The sequence below is a fragment of the Anguilla anguilla genome, chromosome 7, assembly GCF_013347855.1.
Source record: "Anguilla anguilla isolate fAngAng1 chromosome 7, fAngAng1.pri, whole genome shotgun sequence".
NCBI classification, from domain to species: domain Eukaryota; kingdom Metazoa; phylum Chordata; class Actinopteri; order Anguilliformes; family Anguillidae; genus Anguilla; species Anguilla anguilla.
In genome coordinates, this window is record NC_049207.1 from 13088971 (window position 1) to 13107152 (window position 18182).

The window sequence follows — 18182 nt, forward strand, 5'->3', positions numbered from 1 at the left end:
CAATTCCCTTCCAAAAGTGGAAGCGAGACCACTGTTCTCACTGAAGCCCTTTACTGTATATGGGGTATGCAGTCAGACTGGGCCTCCGTACGAACACTGAGCTACAGGCAGCAAAGATCTCAGGGAGACTGCCACAAGGAGACAGCGAAGACTCAGAGATCAAACAAGCTCGAAGACGTACTCCTAAAACATAACCCCTCCCGTGGTTTTCCCCACAAACATTCAACACAGAATTATTGTCTACACGAGTAATACAAAAATCTCTTGAACATTCCAAAATGTATGTGTAAAATTTAGATAAAATGTTTATTCTTTAAAATTTCTTCCCCAATAATTCCTAGGATAGAGTACTAGATACTAGCCTGAACAAGTGTTCTTAGTGTGGAGATTGTGGTTAATTGAAAGATTGGGTCATGTGACTGATGCAGGAGTACAATATAATGAAATGCTAGGGTGTAGGAGGAATGAGGGGAGGGCAGACATATGTTACAGATTCTTTACTGTCTGAAAAAAATCAGTTATTTTTAAAAGGCTTTTCCTACGAGGATTCTCCTCAGAATTCTAAATTGGACTAAGACTTTTTTTTCTGGCAGCCGATAAACATCTAACAATTGCAATGGAAAAGAACTTGGTATTTTGAGCACTTGAGATTCCAAAGTTAATCTTTTGAGAAGCTTTAAAGAAGCACAAAATGGTATAGTACATGCAAATCTAAACAGCAAACAGCAGTGTGTGTACTCAGATAGAACCAGAAATACATGCCAGAAAAACAGAACAAGAAACATAATTTATTTCCTCATTGGTTAAAGTCCTGTTCTGTGAAATACTCATTGCAGTAGTGTAGGGCTTCCTAATTAAACAAGCCACTTAAGATGAAAGGGGGAGTAACATGACTACCCTCATACTTTGGAAGCTCTGATCCATGTCTCTCTGACCCCAGCTAGTGAAGATACTTTCCAATATACAGTACATCCTCAAACTCGTTCACATGAGACTGACTGCAAACTGTTTGCGTGAGGCAGATAGCAGGCCACTGAAACACAACTATAAATAAACAGCATCAGAGCATTGATATTTATAATCATGTAGCTGCAGACAGCACAATTTTTTTTTCTATGGTGGGATGTTGAACCGACTCTGCGTACGATCTCTCTTTTCAGCCCACGCCGAAACTTACACTAGACTAGGTGAGGGCGGCGGCTGAATTACCGGCAGGGGAATGTGAGAGACAGGGCGAGAGACTCGGTAAACACAAACCCTGAGCTGAACCCCCCCCCCCCCCACAGCGCTCAGCCCCCACAGTGCTGGGGGATGACTTGCATTTCTGGGTGCCACTTATAGCGCTCCGACGCTGCTGTTCAGCAGATGTAGCGCCACGCGGCTAGCGGCTCCCAGCCCCTTGCCGTCTCGCTGGAATACACTCGGAGCGACTGAGCTATGGACGCCCGGCAAAACGCGAAGGCTAGCAGTGGACTGCAGGTACTTCTGGGTTTCCCTTCTTCCTCTTTCTCTCTCCCTCCCTCGCTTTTTTCCATCACCTTCTCTCTCCCACTCTCTTTACCCAGTCTGCAGCCGGTTCCTCTCGTCACCCCCTCCCCCCCCTTTCCTCCTCCCCCTCCCCGCTTACCTTTTGCTCCGTACCGCCATCCTCCTTCCTCTGTTCATTCTGAGACTCTTCCTGTGTGACGCTCTCCTCCTCTTCCTCCCCTCCAGATGCCCCAGCGTCTGTCCTGTCCGTTTGGGGCTGCGCGTCGTTTGCGCTCGGTTCTGCGTTAGCGTCCGTTTCGTCTTCCCCGTTGACCAGGGCCGCGTCCGTCCCGCGGTCCGCGCACTCCGGCCCGCTCGGAGAGGGCTCTCTCTCGCCCCTGTCCATCTGGGCTAGCACCCCATTGGCAGAGAGTATTTGGGCATGCTGAGGGGCGCCGGGGAGGGACCCCGCGTCCGGCTGCTCCTGTTTGAGGTCCTGCGGCTGGTGGGGCCCCCGCTGAGCCGCGGTGTGGTTAGGGGACCTGGCGGGCTGCTTCAGCAGGGCACTGTCCCTCTTTCCCTCTCCGTGGCTGTGGATGAAGAGAGAGGGGGATGAGGATGAACGCAGACAGTCAGGAGGAGGGGGGGGGGGAGCGTTCAGTCTGCAGCGCTAAGCAATCCTGCGCCGCCAGAATGAGAGGAGGGGGTGGAGAGAAAGAGAGAGAGAGTCAGAGAAATAGAGGGATGCTCAGTGCAGTTCAGGTTTTATGTGCTACAGCTCTAAATAAAGCCCCTGTGACAACTTCCTCCTCTCCTGTGGGGGCATGCGTGTCTGTGGAGGAAATGTAAGCGTGTGGGCCAGAGGAGGAAAGGGGGAAGAGAGGGGAGGGGGAAGAAGGGAGGAGCCGAGAAAAGGACAGAATGGACAGGCAGAGCCAACGCTGCAGTGAGTCCCTGGAGATCCCCTACTGCCCTAGTTCTGCTCACGCACACACACCCACACACACACACACACGTACGCATATACACACACACACACACGCGTTCACACACAAGCATGCACGCACACACAAGCATGCGCACACACACAAGCACGCGCACACACACGCACATGCACACACACAAGCACGCGCACACACACGCACATGCACACACACACGCACACACAACCACACACGCACAAATGCGCACACACAAATGCACACACACGCACACACACATACAGCCGGTCTCCAGCTGTTTCCCCTCTCCTGCTGACACCCCCTTCCTCACCACCACAGATCTAATCCCCCCTCACCTGCTTCCACCTCAAACTCCCGCTGACTGAACGGCACCTACAGGAAGCCGCCAAGTGGCGCAGAGCTCCAGGAACTGGGCTCCTATCAGCAAGACTGCACATTCAATTCCCAGGTGTGGGCTCAGCCACTGTAGCCTCGAATAAATGACCCTCCACAAACTACATTACAGTGAATGTTTCTCCCCACAAACGGACAAATTGTACAAACATAAGGCACGTGAGTCTCAGGAGGTTAAGGAAGGCTGCTGGCTTGTAAATACAGACATAAAGGGAGGACAGTAGCCGTTTGGCATGTGCAGACCATCTCAGTCTGCACAAACAGGAAGAGGCTATTTAAAGATGAAGGGGATGGTGGATCAACGCTACGTCTGACTAATGTTTACAGGCATTAACCACAGGATGCTTTCATCCAGGGTAACTTATTTACCATACATATGCTGGGTGTCCACCAGATGTGAATGTGACTATCTGAAATCACTGGGGTGATTTCCAGTTTAGAAAAAAACAACAACAACAACAACAAAAAATGGTACTCTGTGTCCCATCACGACACCTGCGCATCCAGGACACGAGCCCAGTTTCCCAAAGCCCTAAAGCACGCACCTACAGAACAGCAATCGGTCTCCTGACTCACTGAAACTCCAGCCTCAGCACAGGTACCAGCCCCCTGTGACCCTCCGGAACATGGAATCCCACAGTGCCACACTGCTGCCACTATGAGTGCTCTCTCTCTTACACTTATCTGAGTATCTCTCTCGCTCTCTCTCTCTCTCTGCCCCCGCACACATATAAACGCACACAAGACACACGCACAAACACAACCGCTGTACAATAAGTCATTGAACCAACAAAGCTACTCTTCCCTTTTTCCTGTCACAGTTCAAACACACTGCTACATCAAAGTCTTACTGACGTAAATAAAATGAATGAAACCATGGCCATCTCAAACTGTACACTAGCGGCGTGTGGCAGATATCCAGGCAGCTACAAGCGCAGCCTCTGCACCTTCTGTAGCAGCTCTGTGTTACTAATGACAGATTCTCAATTGAAAGAACACACTCAATTTAACAGTTTCACGCTTCGACTGGCTCTCGGTTGACAGTATGTTAAACGGGGCTCTGAATGCCAGAGTCCCACTCTGGGACTGTGTCATGAGGTAATGCTCTGCAGAGCAGTGAGCTAGGCCAGAGGGCGTTAGGGGGTACCAGGGTTCCACTGTTTTTGGTTTTCCGCAGACAAATCTGATTGGCTTATTGTTGTTGTGATTTCCTCACAAAATGGGGTGATGACCTGAAATGTTGAGAGCTGGGGGCGCCAGAAACAGGCCCTGAATGGGAACAGCTTCTGTTTTTACAAAATACCCAAGTGTGACATTACAATTGATGAATGAACAACTGCTCACTAAATTCCTGTTACCCCATAAGGGAAGCTTATAGCTTTTATGAATTACAAAGAGCTCACAACATTGGTCTTGCCCTCAGTACTGTTTGCATACTTAAGCCAGTTAGTAGACACAAAAAATGAGCCAACATACTGTTAATTAGTATGATGCTCTTTAACTGATAATACAAATAAAACCTCTAACTATGCCGTGTATCGCTGCCATGGACACACTTCCTGCTTCATATGAATCTTATTTCCTTCCTCTCAAACATGCTGCTTGGGAAACAGGTTCGCTGGAGAAACCGTCACAGGATGAGAGATGAGACGCTCTGATCTTTTAACTCGATAGCACTAGCCGCAAAATACCCGCTTTCCTGCTTGCCACGTTTTACAGAAGCAAAGTTACAGATTGCCCAAGAGCCCGGCATTAAAAACACGAGCCTTTCGCGGCAGATTAGCAAAGGCTTGCACAGAATATGGCGGAAGGTGCCTAGCAGTAGCTCTACGGTCTAGTTTTTACACACCACTTTAAGCAGTCCCAGCAGCTGGTGTTCTACTTGTGGGACCGTGCAGGTGTTGGTTTGCATTGTTTCCACTTTATTTTTAGCTCTTATCATACTCATTATCTCAATGACTCAAAGTCTGAGTGACCTGCAGCTCTGTGGATATCTGCTCTCTAGGCCGTTGCCTCTATCATCTAGAATCAGGTTGCATCATCGGAGCGTGGTTTTAGCTGGGTTTCATTTACAAACACGTATGCATTCTGCTAATACCAAAACTGAGAATATACAAACAAAATGATCCATACTTGAACCAATGACTGCGCAGAAGAACGTTCCAGCACTTTTTAAATAACAGATGGGGATGAGTTCTTCCTGTACCACGCAAACAATCAGAGATTACTGTGTGGCTATTACCAGTAAGAGAAGATGTATTTAACTGACTAACTAGTAGCAAGCCACCGGCAAAGTGATCTTCAAATTCAATATGCTTTGACACCCAAATGTGATAAAATGAAGCATTTATATGCCGCTGTTTCTTGTGAGCATTTCCATACATGGGGCGTTTCTCCAGGTTAGGGAATTCCCACATGGGGCTTGCCCCAAGGAGAGATATGCAGCTACCTGTTCTCGAAGCGGCTGATGAGGTCAGAAACTTTGGAGGGCTTCTCCCGGCCCCTCCCGGCCACCCCCCCTCCTCTCCTCTCCTCCATCCTGGCTTTGAGGGGTCCTTGCTGGCCTGGGGTTGGTGTCCCGGGCTCACTCACGCAGTTCTGTAGGTGTGGGGGTTTTGGAGGCACTACGGATAAGGGGGGGGGGGGTTGGGGGGAGAGAAACGCTGTGAGTCGACATCATCCAATAATATGAATGTCGCAACAGATAAACTGAATAAAGAAAAAGTTCCACCTTAAGATATGACACAAAGCCTGCTGTGCTGTAACAAGACACAAGGTGGCAGCAGAGGCTTTCGTCAGTATCTTGTCAATCGGAAGCATGAGCATGATATCGCTGGTAAGTGCACTTTTGGCCCAGTGTTCTGAAGCATTAACGAACTGTCAAATGGTCTAACCTAGTTTGCTGTATCCACTCCCCGGTTGTAGGGGTCTCACCTTGTGAAACCTGACACAGCTGCTCTAGACAGCTATGCAAAAGGGCATGTTGCAGCCTCTGGGCAAGATGAGTCAAGCCCAGAGCCTATCCAATCCTCTTCCCGCTAAGTCCAGCCCCAGCTTATTCTCATCGTTAGGTTAAAGCAGACACCACAACAGCTGACTCATAACTCAGGGTGAGATTCCCAGCCAGCAGGATCTAACATGGATTACCAGATATTTCCGTGTGGGGTGTGCTCCTTTTGCCATACATGTTCATGACTCACGGGAGAATCCAGGAAGTGTTAGTGATGTACTCGCTGTGAAGCAGGCCAGCATGCATGAGCTGGTTATGAGCAACTGGAGTCACTCTCTCGCACCCTGTGCACCACCAGGGCGAGTCATAATCCAGAATCATCCAGGGATTAGACACGCAACCCTCTCATTGCTTCACTGCGAGGTGTGCACACTATAAGATCCAGTTCACTGAACCATCGAGAAGCCAGACTGAACATCTTAACATCTAACTCCTCAAGAAAATGAACGGTGGAGCTCCTTAGCCGGAACACAGCATTACAATCATCAAAATTACTTAGACAATGCTGAATGTGCATCGATATCATGTCAGATGAGAGAAAACCTTTGAGTTTCCACTGTCTAAATCTTATCCGATATTCTATATGTGTTCTTTACAGAGGTGAATATCACAAATTTACAAGTATCTCCCACATTTCACAAGGCTGTTTTCCCAGTGAAAGTCACCATCTGGTTCATTCCACCATTGTACATAATATATATTCACGCAATAATGTAATGTAACGTAACCTAACATAACAACATAATGATGAGAACAGGCCATTCAGCCCGATAATGCACGCCATTACATAAATGACCTTTTTGATTCTAAAGATGTTTTGAATGTAAAGATTTGGAGATATGTTGGATCAGTAGCATGCAGGTGGACGATTGCTCCTCTGTACCTGGTGGTTTGCGCTGCAGTGAGGGCCTATAGGCCCTACCTCTTCCATTTACACCCCCCCGACTGCTCTCACTGGGGGAAGCGGGACTGCAAGGGTCACTGGGGCTGCTGCCGAGAGCTATAGCAGTGGGAGAGAGGGAGAGAGAGAAAGCACAAGCCCAATGAGAATTTAAGAAGAAAGGACAGCAGAAGTGGGAGAGGGCGATTACCCCATTGTGTCATATTTCACACTGGTAAACCTGCTTTGACAGCATTCTACATGTGCACTGTAAAGTCATTTTCAATTTGTGCCTTAATTTGAAAGATTCACTTCCTCATCATATGACTATTTGGAGAAGAAACTCTAACCCTTACAGTTCTGTATTAATCTGTATTAAACCTGCACTGGATTTATAATCACCTTGGAGCAGATGGGCTATTGCCAGAATGTTTATCACTAAGGGAGAGAGAGCTTAAGAGTGTTTATTGGAAGCCTAACTATACAAAGTAAAAGCACACCAGCGCCTTAAAAGGTAAAAAATATAGGCCTCTGAAAACGTCAAAACACATTCTAACAGGTAGTTCATTTTCAGCACTGCTCAAAGGCCTCTGCATTTCAAAGCACTCCATAAAATACACCTATACTCTTATGATCTCAGCAGGGATCCTACAATAAAACCAGGTTCTCATCAGTCTGCTGCATGTTGTATGAAGCATGGTTCTGCTGACCTTTGACCCCTGTGCATACAGTGTTGCTGCTAGAAAGCAACTCTTCTGCTATAGTCCACAGCCAGATTCATTACATTACATTACATTTATTTGGCAGACGCTTTATCCAAAGCGACGTACAAAAAGTGCATCTCATGGTCATAGACAACTGCTAAACATAGGTTCAGTAAGGTACCATACTTATTTTGTGCAGCTATTTCTAGCCAAGAACACAGTTTAGTTCACACAGTGAACACTATTCAGACCTCAAGATTCAAATCTGGCCAAAATTTGAAACTGTAAATAAATAACTAAATAATGTATGGACACACCCAATATACTGAAGTACACAAATGAATTGAAACATGATACATACCTCCCACGATGCAAGAAAACGGAATTGAAACGCTGAGTTCAAGATCCGCACAAACAAGCTTGTTCAGACAAACGACATACTATAGTGTCTACACTCTCAAGTGGATTTAAAAAAAAAAACTTTAATCTTGAACCATCTTGAAACAGCAACGGAACATTGCCAGAGAATCATAAGGCTATTAATACTGTGGTTCAGCTATGGAATGCAGACACTATGACGGAAGATAATCATGATGTTTACAGCAAAAACGAACACACAGCTCCATCACTCCAAAAGCCTGCAAAGAAACCTTTCAACTGGAGACAATGCAGATGATCTACTGATACAGCTGAACCAAGTTTAAATCTTTGTCACTTTGAAAAAAAGCACACATTTTTCACTTTCACTTTCCAGGCTAAAAAACATGTTAATATCCTCAGCTAACCCCATGTTTCTATTGATGGCCTGCAAGAAGAACAGCAGCAGTTTAGGATGATGAATCTGCATTTAAATGGAAGCTTAGTTCCCAAGGAAGACATTGCTGCAGCACAGTAGCTGTGAGGTGCAAGCAAAGATACTTAACCTGAATTACCTCAGCATATATACAGCTGTACAAGTGGAAAATATGTGAAATTGAAAAGTTGCCAAGCATTTTGAACGCTCAGAAATAAATTCATATCAAGAGTACCCAAATAAACATGACCCAGAACTATAATTTAAAGAGAAAAAAACTTCCACCCTGCAAGACCAGGAGTCTAAATTCAGGCTGACACGAGCAGTGGATTATAAATCACTTTAATGTGCTTTAACATTTTTAAGCAGCGTAAAGGTTAATCCCACATCTGCGCGTGCAGTGCGAGTATGTGGTGCGATTGAAACGATAATGTCCGCACATTCCTGTCTCATCTTGCCCCCTTCTTCAGCATGTCTCAAAAGCCGCGACCGGATAGGTCAGCTGCTCCTCGTTAGCGAACAGCCAACTGCGCTCGTAAATCTACCCTGCCACAGACCCTCATGCAAATTAAGGGCCAGCGTCCTGTTAAACCGAAGCATGTGGACATTAACTTGTTAGGGAACAAAGGCTCTCTTTCTTGGCAAATTTTTTTTCCGGCCCTATTTTGTCCCCTTTCAGTTGCCATGTGAGGGGGCTCTGGGGGCGGGGGTGGCAGGGGGAGTAGAAGATGTCAGCGTGTTGTTGATCTGACCAGGGGCAGGCTATGAACGTTGGCTTAGCATGCTACATACATACACACAGCGAGAATGACAAAAGCTATGATCTTTAATAAAATGGTAGACCTTACTGCGTGTCTTCCCACCCTCAAATCTTCCTCCACATTTCTGCTGTTCAATAGCTCAGGTATGACAGGACAGATTCTCATTCTGTCTCCATTTTTCAGTCCAGGGGACAAATTCAGCCCATTACACTCCTATATCCCAGCATGCTCTGAGGCTCATTCCGGCTGAATGAATCGCTCATATGATTGGGGTTACAGAAATTTAGACTCTAGCAGCAAGTCCTTTACAGGATCGGGGGCAGATAATACAGACCAGCAGGACTCCCACTTGAGAAGCTGCTCTTGATTTGCATATTAGACTCAGAATTTATTTATTAATTTATTCACTTACCCACTCTCACTTCCCCGTCAGATGATTTTTATTTCCGTTTCCCCTTGAATATGAATCATATACTGTGACACACTCAAAGCACATTCACTGTGTCTTCCCTTTCATTCATTAACCATTGCAATGCCATATAGTACAACTGGAGCAATGGCAACTGACAGCTAGTTGTGTTCCCCTAAATCACTCCAACCACACACCACTCCACACTTCCCTCTGGGCTACCTGTAACCATCCACCCATTTTCTAGGGTCACGGGGGGCCTGGAGCCTATCCCAGCAGACATTGGATCAAAGGCAGGAATACACCCTGGACAGCTCAGCAATCCACTGCAGGACCCAAACACTCACTCACACATTCATGGACAATTCTATGAAGAGTCTCCGATTAGCCTAATGTGTTTGGACTGTAGGAGGAAACCGGAGTACTACGGGTGGAACATGCAAACTCCACATCTGTTCTGGCTCTTCTGTGTTGGAACAAGCGTCCCAGCCACAAGAGCAGAGATGTTTACTATTTTCCCAGTGCACACTAAAGACTCACCCCTATAGACTGTGCCTCAACTCTTTTACCAGCTTTTGCCAGCCCTAACACTTGATTATGTGTAACTTGTTTTGGTTTTGGAGCCTATGGTCCTTCGCTGTTGTTAATTTAACATGGTTTCAACATAGTTTAATGATAATACTGTTGTCCTGTTAATACAGTTCAATGTTAAATAGGGTAGCTGACAAGTCGTCAATGGAGTCCACACTTCTTGCACTTGCTGTCTCTTGGGACTATACTTTCCCCCTCCAGGGAATTACTGCACTGTAATCCCTGACCTTTGCACTGGTGTCACACTACCAGTTACTCTGGACAACAGTGCCTGCTAAATGCTAGTAAATTACAGCAAAGATGTCCTGACACTTTAAACTTCTGGTCAGCTAATGACACAACCAAGGGTTGAACCTGTGGCTTTAGTGCCTATTGTAATTTTATGCTGAGCACTTTTAGCAACAAGCCACCCAGGAACCCTGAATATTTGTGCTGTGTAATAAAATGATCTATTTTTATTATATTAGGATGCCTGTAAAATCATAATTCAAATGCAGGTGGCTTTTCACTGCACTAAAGAAAGCCATTATTATAAAAATATTAATTACGAACTTATAACATTTTCCATTTAAAAAATTATTTTGCGGAAGAGTGCAGCATGTGATCACATATAAATCCTGAAAATGGTGGGCCTTATTTATACAACTTTGGCTGCCATGGCAACTCCCCATTACCTCGCTAAGCCTGAGGCGCCTCAGCCTGTTGGGATAGTTGAGAGTGAATCAGCTGGAAGCACAATTAGTTTAGAATTACAAATAACAGCTAGCCTGTGCCTTGCGTAAAAAGAATGGTGGGGCTGTCAACTGTGTTGTCATACTGGGTTATTCTTCCCTAGTAACTAGTATCTATTCTCGCTCATATTTATTATTTTCCCCCAATTTTGGAATGACCAAATTCTGGAATAGGGCCTCTCGAGTTGTTACTTTACCACACTAAGATTTTAATAGCATGGTAAATGGGTTTACATGGCTATTAGCTCTAAGAATCTATGGTTTGCATTATGATTCTAGGTTAGCATAAGTCTACTCAATGTCATTACATTACATTTAGCAGAGACTTATCCAGAATGACTTACAGTGAAAGATAACATAAATTCATCCGCCACAGTTGTGTCAGCAACATTGACAGACGGGAATAATTACATTCTCAAAGCAGGCTGGGAAGAGCAGCATCAGTAAAGAACTAAATGTGAGTAGACTTATGCCAACCTAGAATCATAATGCTATGCAATGAAGATAAACAGAACTCATTTAGACTACAGGGAAATTACTCAGTAAGCTTTTGTAATGCATGGCACATACTGGTAAAACGAGACGTGGTTAAAATGGAGTGCCGGGGGAGGGGGGTGGCACGCGAGTCTGACTGGAACACAGTTTTACCAGCAATTAACAGACGGTCTTATCCATAGCAACTTACACTTGCAATCAGGGCACGTCTTAGCTGGTTATAGGAGTTAGTGGAAAACTCACAGGACCGTGGGTTTCTAGGACCACAGCAGTCCTGCACGCTTCAACACAACAGAACCAGCCCAAGCCGAAAATTTTAATCCATGACACAGTGCACAGAACAGGCGCACGCTTACATTCTCAATGTGAATTCTTAAAGGGCACTCTCCACCACACAGAGGTGGAAAAAGAGCCCCAGTCTTTCATCTCCCCAGCTCTGGAGACAGAACAAAAAAACCCCTTTCAGTTTGCCACTGGGGCCGCAAATAAGAGCAAAACCTCCAGGCATAAAAAAACCACAAGTTTACCTCAGGTCAGTGTGTTTTTAAAGTATATATTATCTTGCTGCCAAGCTTCAATCCCCTCACTGAGACTAGCAGAAAGTATGACCAAACTTCCCATCACACAGACAGACCTATCAGGTACTGGGAGCGAAGGGGGGCTTCTCTGTGTAAATGTGTGTGTATTTATTTTATTTCTAAACTAAGTTTGGATAGACTGCAAACTATCTGATGTCCTCATATTTTCCCTTGGTGGCAACTGTTACCATGAATGGATTTCGTGTTTATTATAGCCAAGACCTATGACTGATACATACAGCATGTTACAGCAACGGATGAATATTGACTGAAATACAAGGCAAAACGTCGGTTTTTTCAATATTTCGACAGGGCTTTTTTAATGGAGAGAACTAACACATACAGCTAAAAACTACAGGTTCTAAGCTTGATTTTGATGTATAGGTTGCGGGGGTTTGAAAGAAATCCAGCTGCCACACCAGGCTTGTGTCTCGCTAGCTCCCGCACCTCTTCCTAGATGCGAGGGTTTCCCTGAGTGATAGCCGGGAACGGTCAGCTCTCAGCCCGCTGCCTGCTGTGCGCTGGCTCGGTGGGGGCGACTACAGAATATAGCGATCACTTTTCAATAATGTGTAGTAAATGAAACCACTAGTTAGTGAAAGTCCTATGTTGCAAACAGAAGGGGCATTTTTATCTAGTGGCCATCCACAATGATATGAATCGATTTAAAGAAACACAATGACTGACGCATAGAACTTAGCCTATTTATTAAACATTTTGCAGCGCAGTGGCTCAAAGTTTGTTTGTATTGTATTGATCTGGAGTCCTCCTGTTTCCCACAAAACAACATTGCAGATTCTGCAACTATCTCGCTTTTTTGATCCATATGTACTGTGTATCAACTCCAAATATGCACCTCTCAAAAAAGGAATGATCCTCTATCAGAGCGTTCCAATAACCAAACAAGCAGTCTCCACGCAACTGGTGACACACTGTCAACCCAACACAAGCTGACCACAGACTGAAACTGCGATGGGCGATTTCTTACTGCGGTCTGGAAGTGTTTTTAATGAAACTTAGTCTTTGAGGAGAGTAGCAAATAGCAACGCATCTTTCCGCTGTTAGCACAGTGACGAGAAAGCAGCTGAAGATTAAACTGCCGTTCTGGAGAACAGAAATTTACTGGACAGCATATGCAGGACTTCCTGGTACGACTGTACTCACAGCTGTAGGCGTGTCGTGCAAAGAAGAGCTTTTTGCGAGAACACTGGACAGCGCAAGACAGATTGCTGCTGTTCAACGCTGATCTTCGGACTTCTGCTGGGCTGCGGAAACGGGGGTCTCTATTATCAGTACTTTTGGCACAGATTAGAGTAAACACAGATCAGTGCCAGATCACTGGAGTCTCTGCAGTGTTCACACTGCTCTACCTGCATTTTGGCCGGCAGAAAGACAGAATGCAGTGTACTCCAAAGATGAGCACAACGAAAACAATTAAAGCCGCAAGCGGCGTTGGGAGGGGTCCAAGCATTGGCACTATTGCGCCCCCTATGGAGTGATTTTAAAATGGTTTTGTCCTCATGATCATATACCTTCACCCAACGTATCGACTGAATATCATGATGATTGTATAAAATATTGATGACTTATCTGCCAATTTTGTGCTGAATACAGGGGCACACGCCCAAGTCTGGAGAGCAAAAAAAGGGTGTGCCCCAATCCTGTTTTTCTCACTGTGTATGTGCGTGTGTGGGTGTGTGTGTGCGTGTGTGTGTGTGTGTGTGTGTGTACGTGAATGTGAGTGTTTGTGTATGAGTGGGTGTGCACATGTGCGTGTGCACGCGCAGATGTGTATGCCCCTGTGTGCATGTCTAAAGGAAATTCCTCATACAGCCAAAGCTGGTCAAGAGTCATACACGTTAGTTCCCTCTGATAATCTGTTGCTGTCGCTTTCACAAAGCCATCTGACATCTACAGTCCTGCAGCGTAGTGATTAGCCAAACATAGCCTACATTCAGAAATGATAAGATCAGCTCTACACTGTGTTTATCACAGTGATGAAGGTGAGAATGACGCAAGAACAAATTGACTATAAGTGTAATCGAGTGTAATGCAGCCAGATTAATGAGCTGGATTCACTCTGGTGTGTAAATGAAGCAGCCGAAAAAAGACAGTGATGTGAAGCAAAACAATTGCAACAGAAGATCAAGCGAATTCCCTTCAAGCTTTTCAAATCAACAATGTTACAACAAATAGTTCTCACTGTTTACTTTAGACAGGAATAAGGACTAAATCCAATTGTAATGATGCAGAACATTCCCCATGATCCCAAAGGAATGCTGTATGCAGAGACACACATGCTCATACACTCACACACAGACACAGACACACACAAACATACACATGCGCAGACGAAACAAAAACAAACAAATCGCAAACACACACATACGCAGACAAAACAAAAACAAACAAATCACAAATACACACACACACAAATACACACAAAAACTCAGGGACAAAGACAAGCACACACAGATACACACATAAACACCTCTGAAGGGAATTAAAGTGTTTACTAAATTCCACATGCTACTCGGACCGATCTGATTGGCTTAAATCTCGTTTAAATGAGCAAGAGTGATGGCAGAAAGTCTAGAGGTCTTCCCCCCCCCCCCATTTTGGCTCCACTTTTCCTCCCACACAGTTTAAAACGGATGCAGTGGAAAATGACTGGGAGACAGGGAGCATCACGCTCCCCCATTACTCTCACCCCCATTACTCTCATTATATGCCAGCGTTCTCTTTCACAGCCATGAGAAGGGAATGCTCAGCCCTCCATTCCACATTAGATTCACATGGACTCCACGTGGAAATGGACTCCAAGGACTCACTGTACTGTACAACCAGCACAGTCAGAATGGATACTGCACAAACAGCTCATTCGTCAGTCAAAGACTTCAGCAAATTCAAATGATTACCTACATGCATGCAGTATATATTTGATTCTCGTTCACACCACGGCTGCCATATGTGTAATAATGCATCGGTTGATCCCATCTACTAGTGAAGGTCTGGGGACTGCTACAGACCATTTCCAGCTCACTCCCTGTCACATATATTTCAGATGGTCTATGAATAAGAATCTATGGTATTTCCCCGTAAGCCTAGCTCCTCAGCAGTGCTGAGCTGCGCTAGACCAGTCAGACCTGCAGGATTCCATTGCGCGCCCTCGTCGCCATGGGGACACACTTCTCCCTGCTGCGGAGCTACGCGCAGCCAGAGGGGGATGACATGTGAGACTATTTGAAATATAAACACTACAAAATCTGTTATTTCGGTCAGAGATAGCTTTTTAATCATGGACAGATTTGTTCAGTGTGAGAGCTGCAGTGTTCGGGTAAATTTGTGAGCGTTTGCTGCGGGAGACGCAGGCTTGCGCTGCGAGAGCCACCACCAATCAGCCGCCAATCAGACAGGAGAACTGTCCACCCTGGAGGCCACAGACACGCGGCGTCGCCGCCATGACGATGGCACTTCTGGGTAGATTACGGCAGGGGATTAAAACAGCCACATTCAATTACCCCCGACTTTATTCTTCTTAACTCTACACCATCCATAATCCTCAGAGCAAACTGAGATAATGCTCCAGAAGTCTGCCTACTTTGCACACTGTCAGCATGAGAAAAGATGTCTGCTGCTCCGGCGTTTGCTAATGCTGCAACTGAGGACATGACGCTCTAGCCAGACAGATGCTCAACTCCATTAGCACGCTACAATAATGAAATGCAATAATGAAATCTTTACCGGTATTATAGATGTAAATTCAACAATAACTCTTGTTTTCTGGTCTTTTAGATTCCTTTTCTTACCTAGCAAAGTTATTTTGCTTAAATTAATATTATATTCCTTTCCAGTTTTAGATCTTATAAAGCAGACTTTTCTTACCCCATAGACAGATATTTGAAATTGTTTCTCAAATGATGAAATTTTGTTTGTTGTTTGTTTTTAAGCTGAAGTAACTGTGACACTTCCTCACTGCTGATAAGCAGATGTTATTCTCCACCACCTAGTCCACCAGCTGCAGGAGTTCTGATGTCACTACCTCACTGCTTTGGGCCAGACACAGTACTCCACCGGCAGGAGACAAGACAGGAGCAATGACATCACTTCCTCACAGCCAGTAAACAGATGTTCTACACTGCACAGGGTAATGAGAAGACTCGTCACAGAGTACAGAGAATTAATAAATTTTTTACTGAAGGTTATTAAATTATACTTAGATGAATACAACTGTATACTTGCGTGTCACATGCGTGCTTGCATCTGCATGACAGTCATCAATATGTGATGCACTGTAGCCCAATCTAATTCACATAATGGGTTGCATAAAGTTGTATAATTTTGTACTAATTCTGTAGACCACCAGAGCAACCTGAAGGAGCTATGATGTCACTACCTCATCCCCGGTGGACAGGAACTGCATACAGCCACCGTGCTCTACCAGAGTGATCTGCAGAGCAGGCAGGAGAAGGAGCAGGAAGATGAGGACAGAAAGATGGAGACACACAGAGAGAGCAGGAGACAGGCCACGGAAGGCATGAATGCGTTCAGCTCTGTAGAAAGATGGTTCCACTTGGCGAACCGTCTCATTAATACTCTGGTTTTTGATCTCTGTGGCAGCGTGGCCTTTGCAATATTCATCAAGTTCCCCCCCTTAACACATTGCAGGGGGTTTGAAAATAGAACGGGCTGTCAAAACCACAGTTTCTTGCTCACCGCAGAAAACTGCGACCAAGAAAAGTGCTACTGTCCTCACACCATCTTTTAAACTGCTCCAAACACAGCAGGGCCTTACCCCTTTCAGACAGACCCCAAACAATATAGTACAAATTCTGAATGGGCAGTGCTAGCTACTTTACTTTCCATTTAAAATGTGCACTAAATCCTACACCAGCCACCGAACACACACAGACGCACACACAAATATGCAGACATGCACACACACACACACACACACACACACACACACTAAATGGAACACAGGAAGGACATGCTGCAGTCTCTTCCCACCCACTCACATAAAGTCGCCTTGGTACCAGGGCCACGGATGTCCTGCAGCACAGGGCTTACACTGGTAAGAGCAGACAGATCAAGATCTCAAGCCTTTACTTTCCGTCTACATGGAAAAAAAAGCTTTAGTTCCTTTGACACATGCGCACCAACTCTGATCTATGAAAGCACCTCAGGGTACTGTACAAAGACCTACAGCTTGAGTTTAACCACGGCGAAAGTTACTCCATTGTGGCAGATTTACTCACCAGATACTGAAATGCACACCTCCTCTGATCAGTGCTTCTAGACCTAGTGCAGACTACTGTAGATTTGAAGGGTTTCATGAAATTTGAGTTGGAAGGAAAGTTTAGATAAGGTGTCTCTGGGACCAAACTACTGTACAACCAGAATGCTGAAACTATCCAAACCTCCACATGAATGCCTCCAGAATGCACAACAACTTGCCGAGGATTCATAAAGTAAACTTTAAATCGGGGGCCAGCCAACAATATAAATGATAATTTGTTTTATGTATGACATGGTTATACACTTTGTTGTACATCGCTCTGGATAAGAGCATTTGCCAAATGCCTGTAATAATGTAACATGATACATGCTATCATCTTCCATAACCAAGCAGTCATATTTTAGGTGACTTAAATATTCAGACTGATACTAATAAACAGTAACAAGCCCAGAACACCACAGTGCTGTGTTACACTGCTCTAGTAAGCTGCTAACAGGCTCTCCAAGGTAATCAAAGGAAGAAGTGAGTATTTTGATGATGGTTGGTGATAGCGGGTTCAAAGGACCGACCCCAGGTCAGCCTACCGTTTCCTTGAGCAACCTTCACTCCCACACAAGCCTCCTCATCGACGTTCTTTGATGAGAAACAGTTCTGCTTGGCTTTCTTCTCTGAAACACACATACATGCAAGATAATATAAATCAAACCGTTGCCACACTTTTGTAACCTTGCACACATGCATGCAAAAACATACGCAAGAGAAGATAAAACTACTGTGTGCATGAGAGGGACAGAGTTTTATTCTATAGCTTCTCTGAGTGTGTTAGCATATGTGTGTGAGTGTGCCTGTGTGTAAGAACAGAGGCTCATACTATGAACTGAGGTAACTGATGAAGTACCCGTAAACTAAAAAAACAATAAAAAAATACAGCAATCAACACATACAACAAACAAAACACTTGAAAAAGCAGAATACAGGAGAGGCACTGCTTGCTTAATGAGCTTCATAATTATTGAATGGTGCGGCAACTCTGTGGGAGTCAAAGAGAGAGGGCACAAAGAAGATACAGTGTGGCACTGTGGGATACTGGAGGACTCCATGAGGGTCAAGATGGACTGGGTTGCAGCAGGAGCTTCAGTGACTGGGGCTGTCAGCAATAATTAGGAATG

General features: G+C 45.1%; 1 protein-coding gene and 1 long non-coding RNA gene across 10 annotated transcripts in view; one reads left to right on the forward strand and one right to left on the reverse strand.

The window, feature by feature from the left end:
* The window catches only part of fgd4a (FYVE, RhoGEF and PH domain containing 4a), a 51835-nt gene that overhangs the window by 10458 nt on the left and 23195 nt on the right, over positions 1 to 18182 (reverse strand). For 7 of the 9 annotated variants that reach the window (XM_035425697.1, XM_035425696.1, XM_035425695.1 and 4 more), the window contains 4 exons: positions 17598 to 17681; positions 6716 to 6832; positions 5272 to 5446; positions 1628 to 2057 (listed from right to left, as the gene is read on the reverse strand). In XM_035425697.1, coding sequence (XP_035281588.1) covers positions 1628 to 2057; positions 5272 to 5446; positions 6716 to 6832; positions 17598 to 17681 — 806 coding nt within the window. The remainder of the gene's footprint in view (positions 1 to 1627; positions 2058 to 5271; positions 5447 to 6715; positions 6833 to 17597; positions 17682 to 18182) is intronic. The other 2 variants (XM_035425700.1, XM_035425703.1) reach the window with 1 other exon arrangement.
* On the forward strand, positions 1399 to 16196 carry LOC118231661. Its single transcript, XR_004766119.1, has 3 exons — positions 1399 to 1479; positions 15785 to 15921; positions 16133 to 16196. It is a non-coding gene; the product is annotated as an uncharacterized LOC118231661 (long non-coding RNA).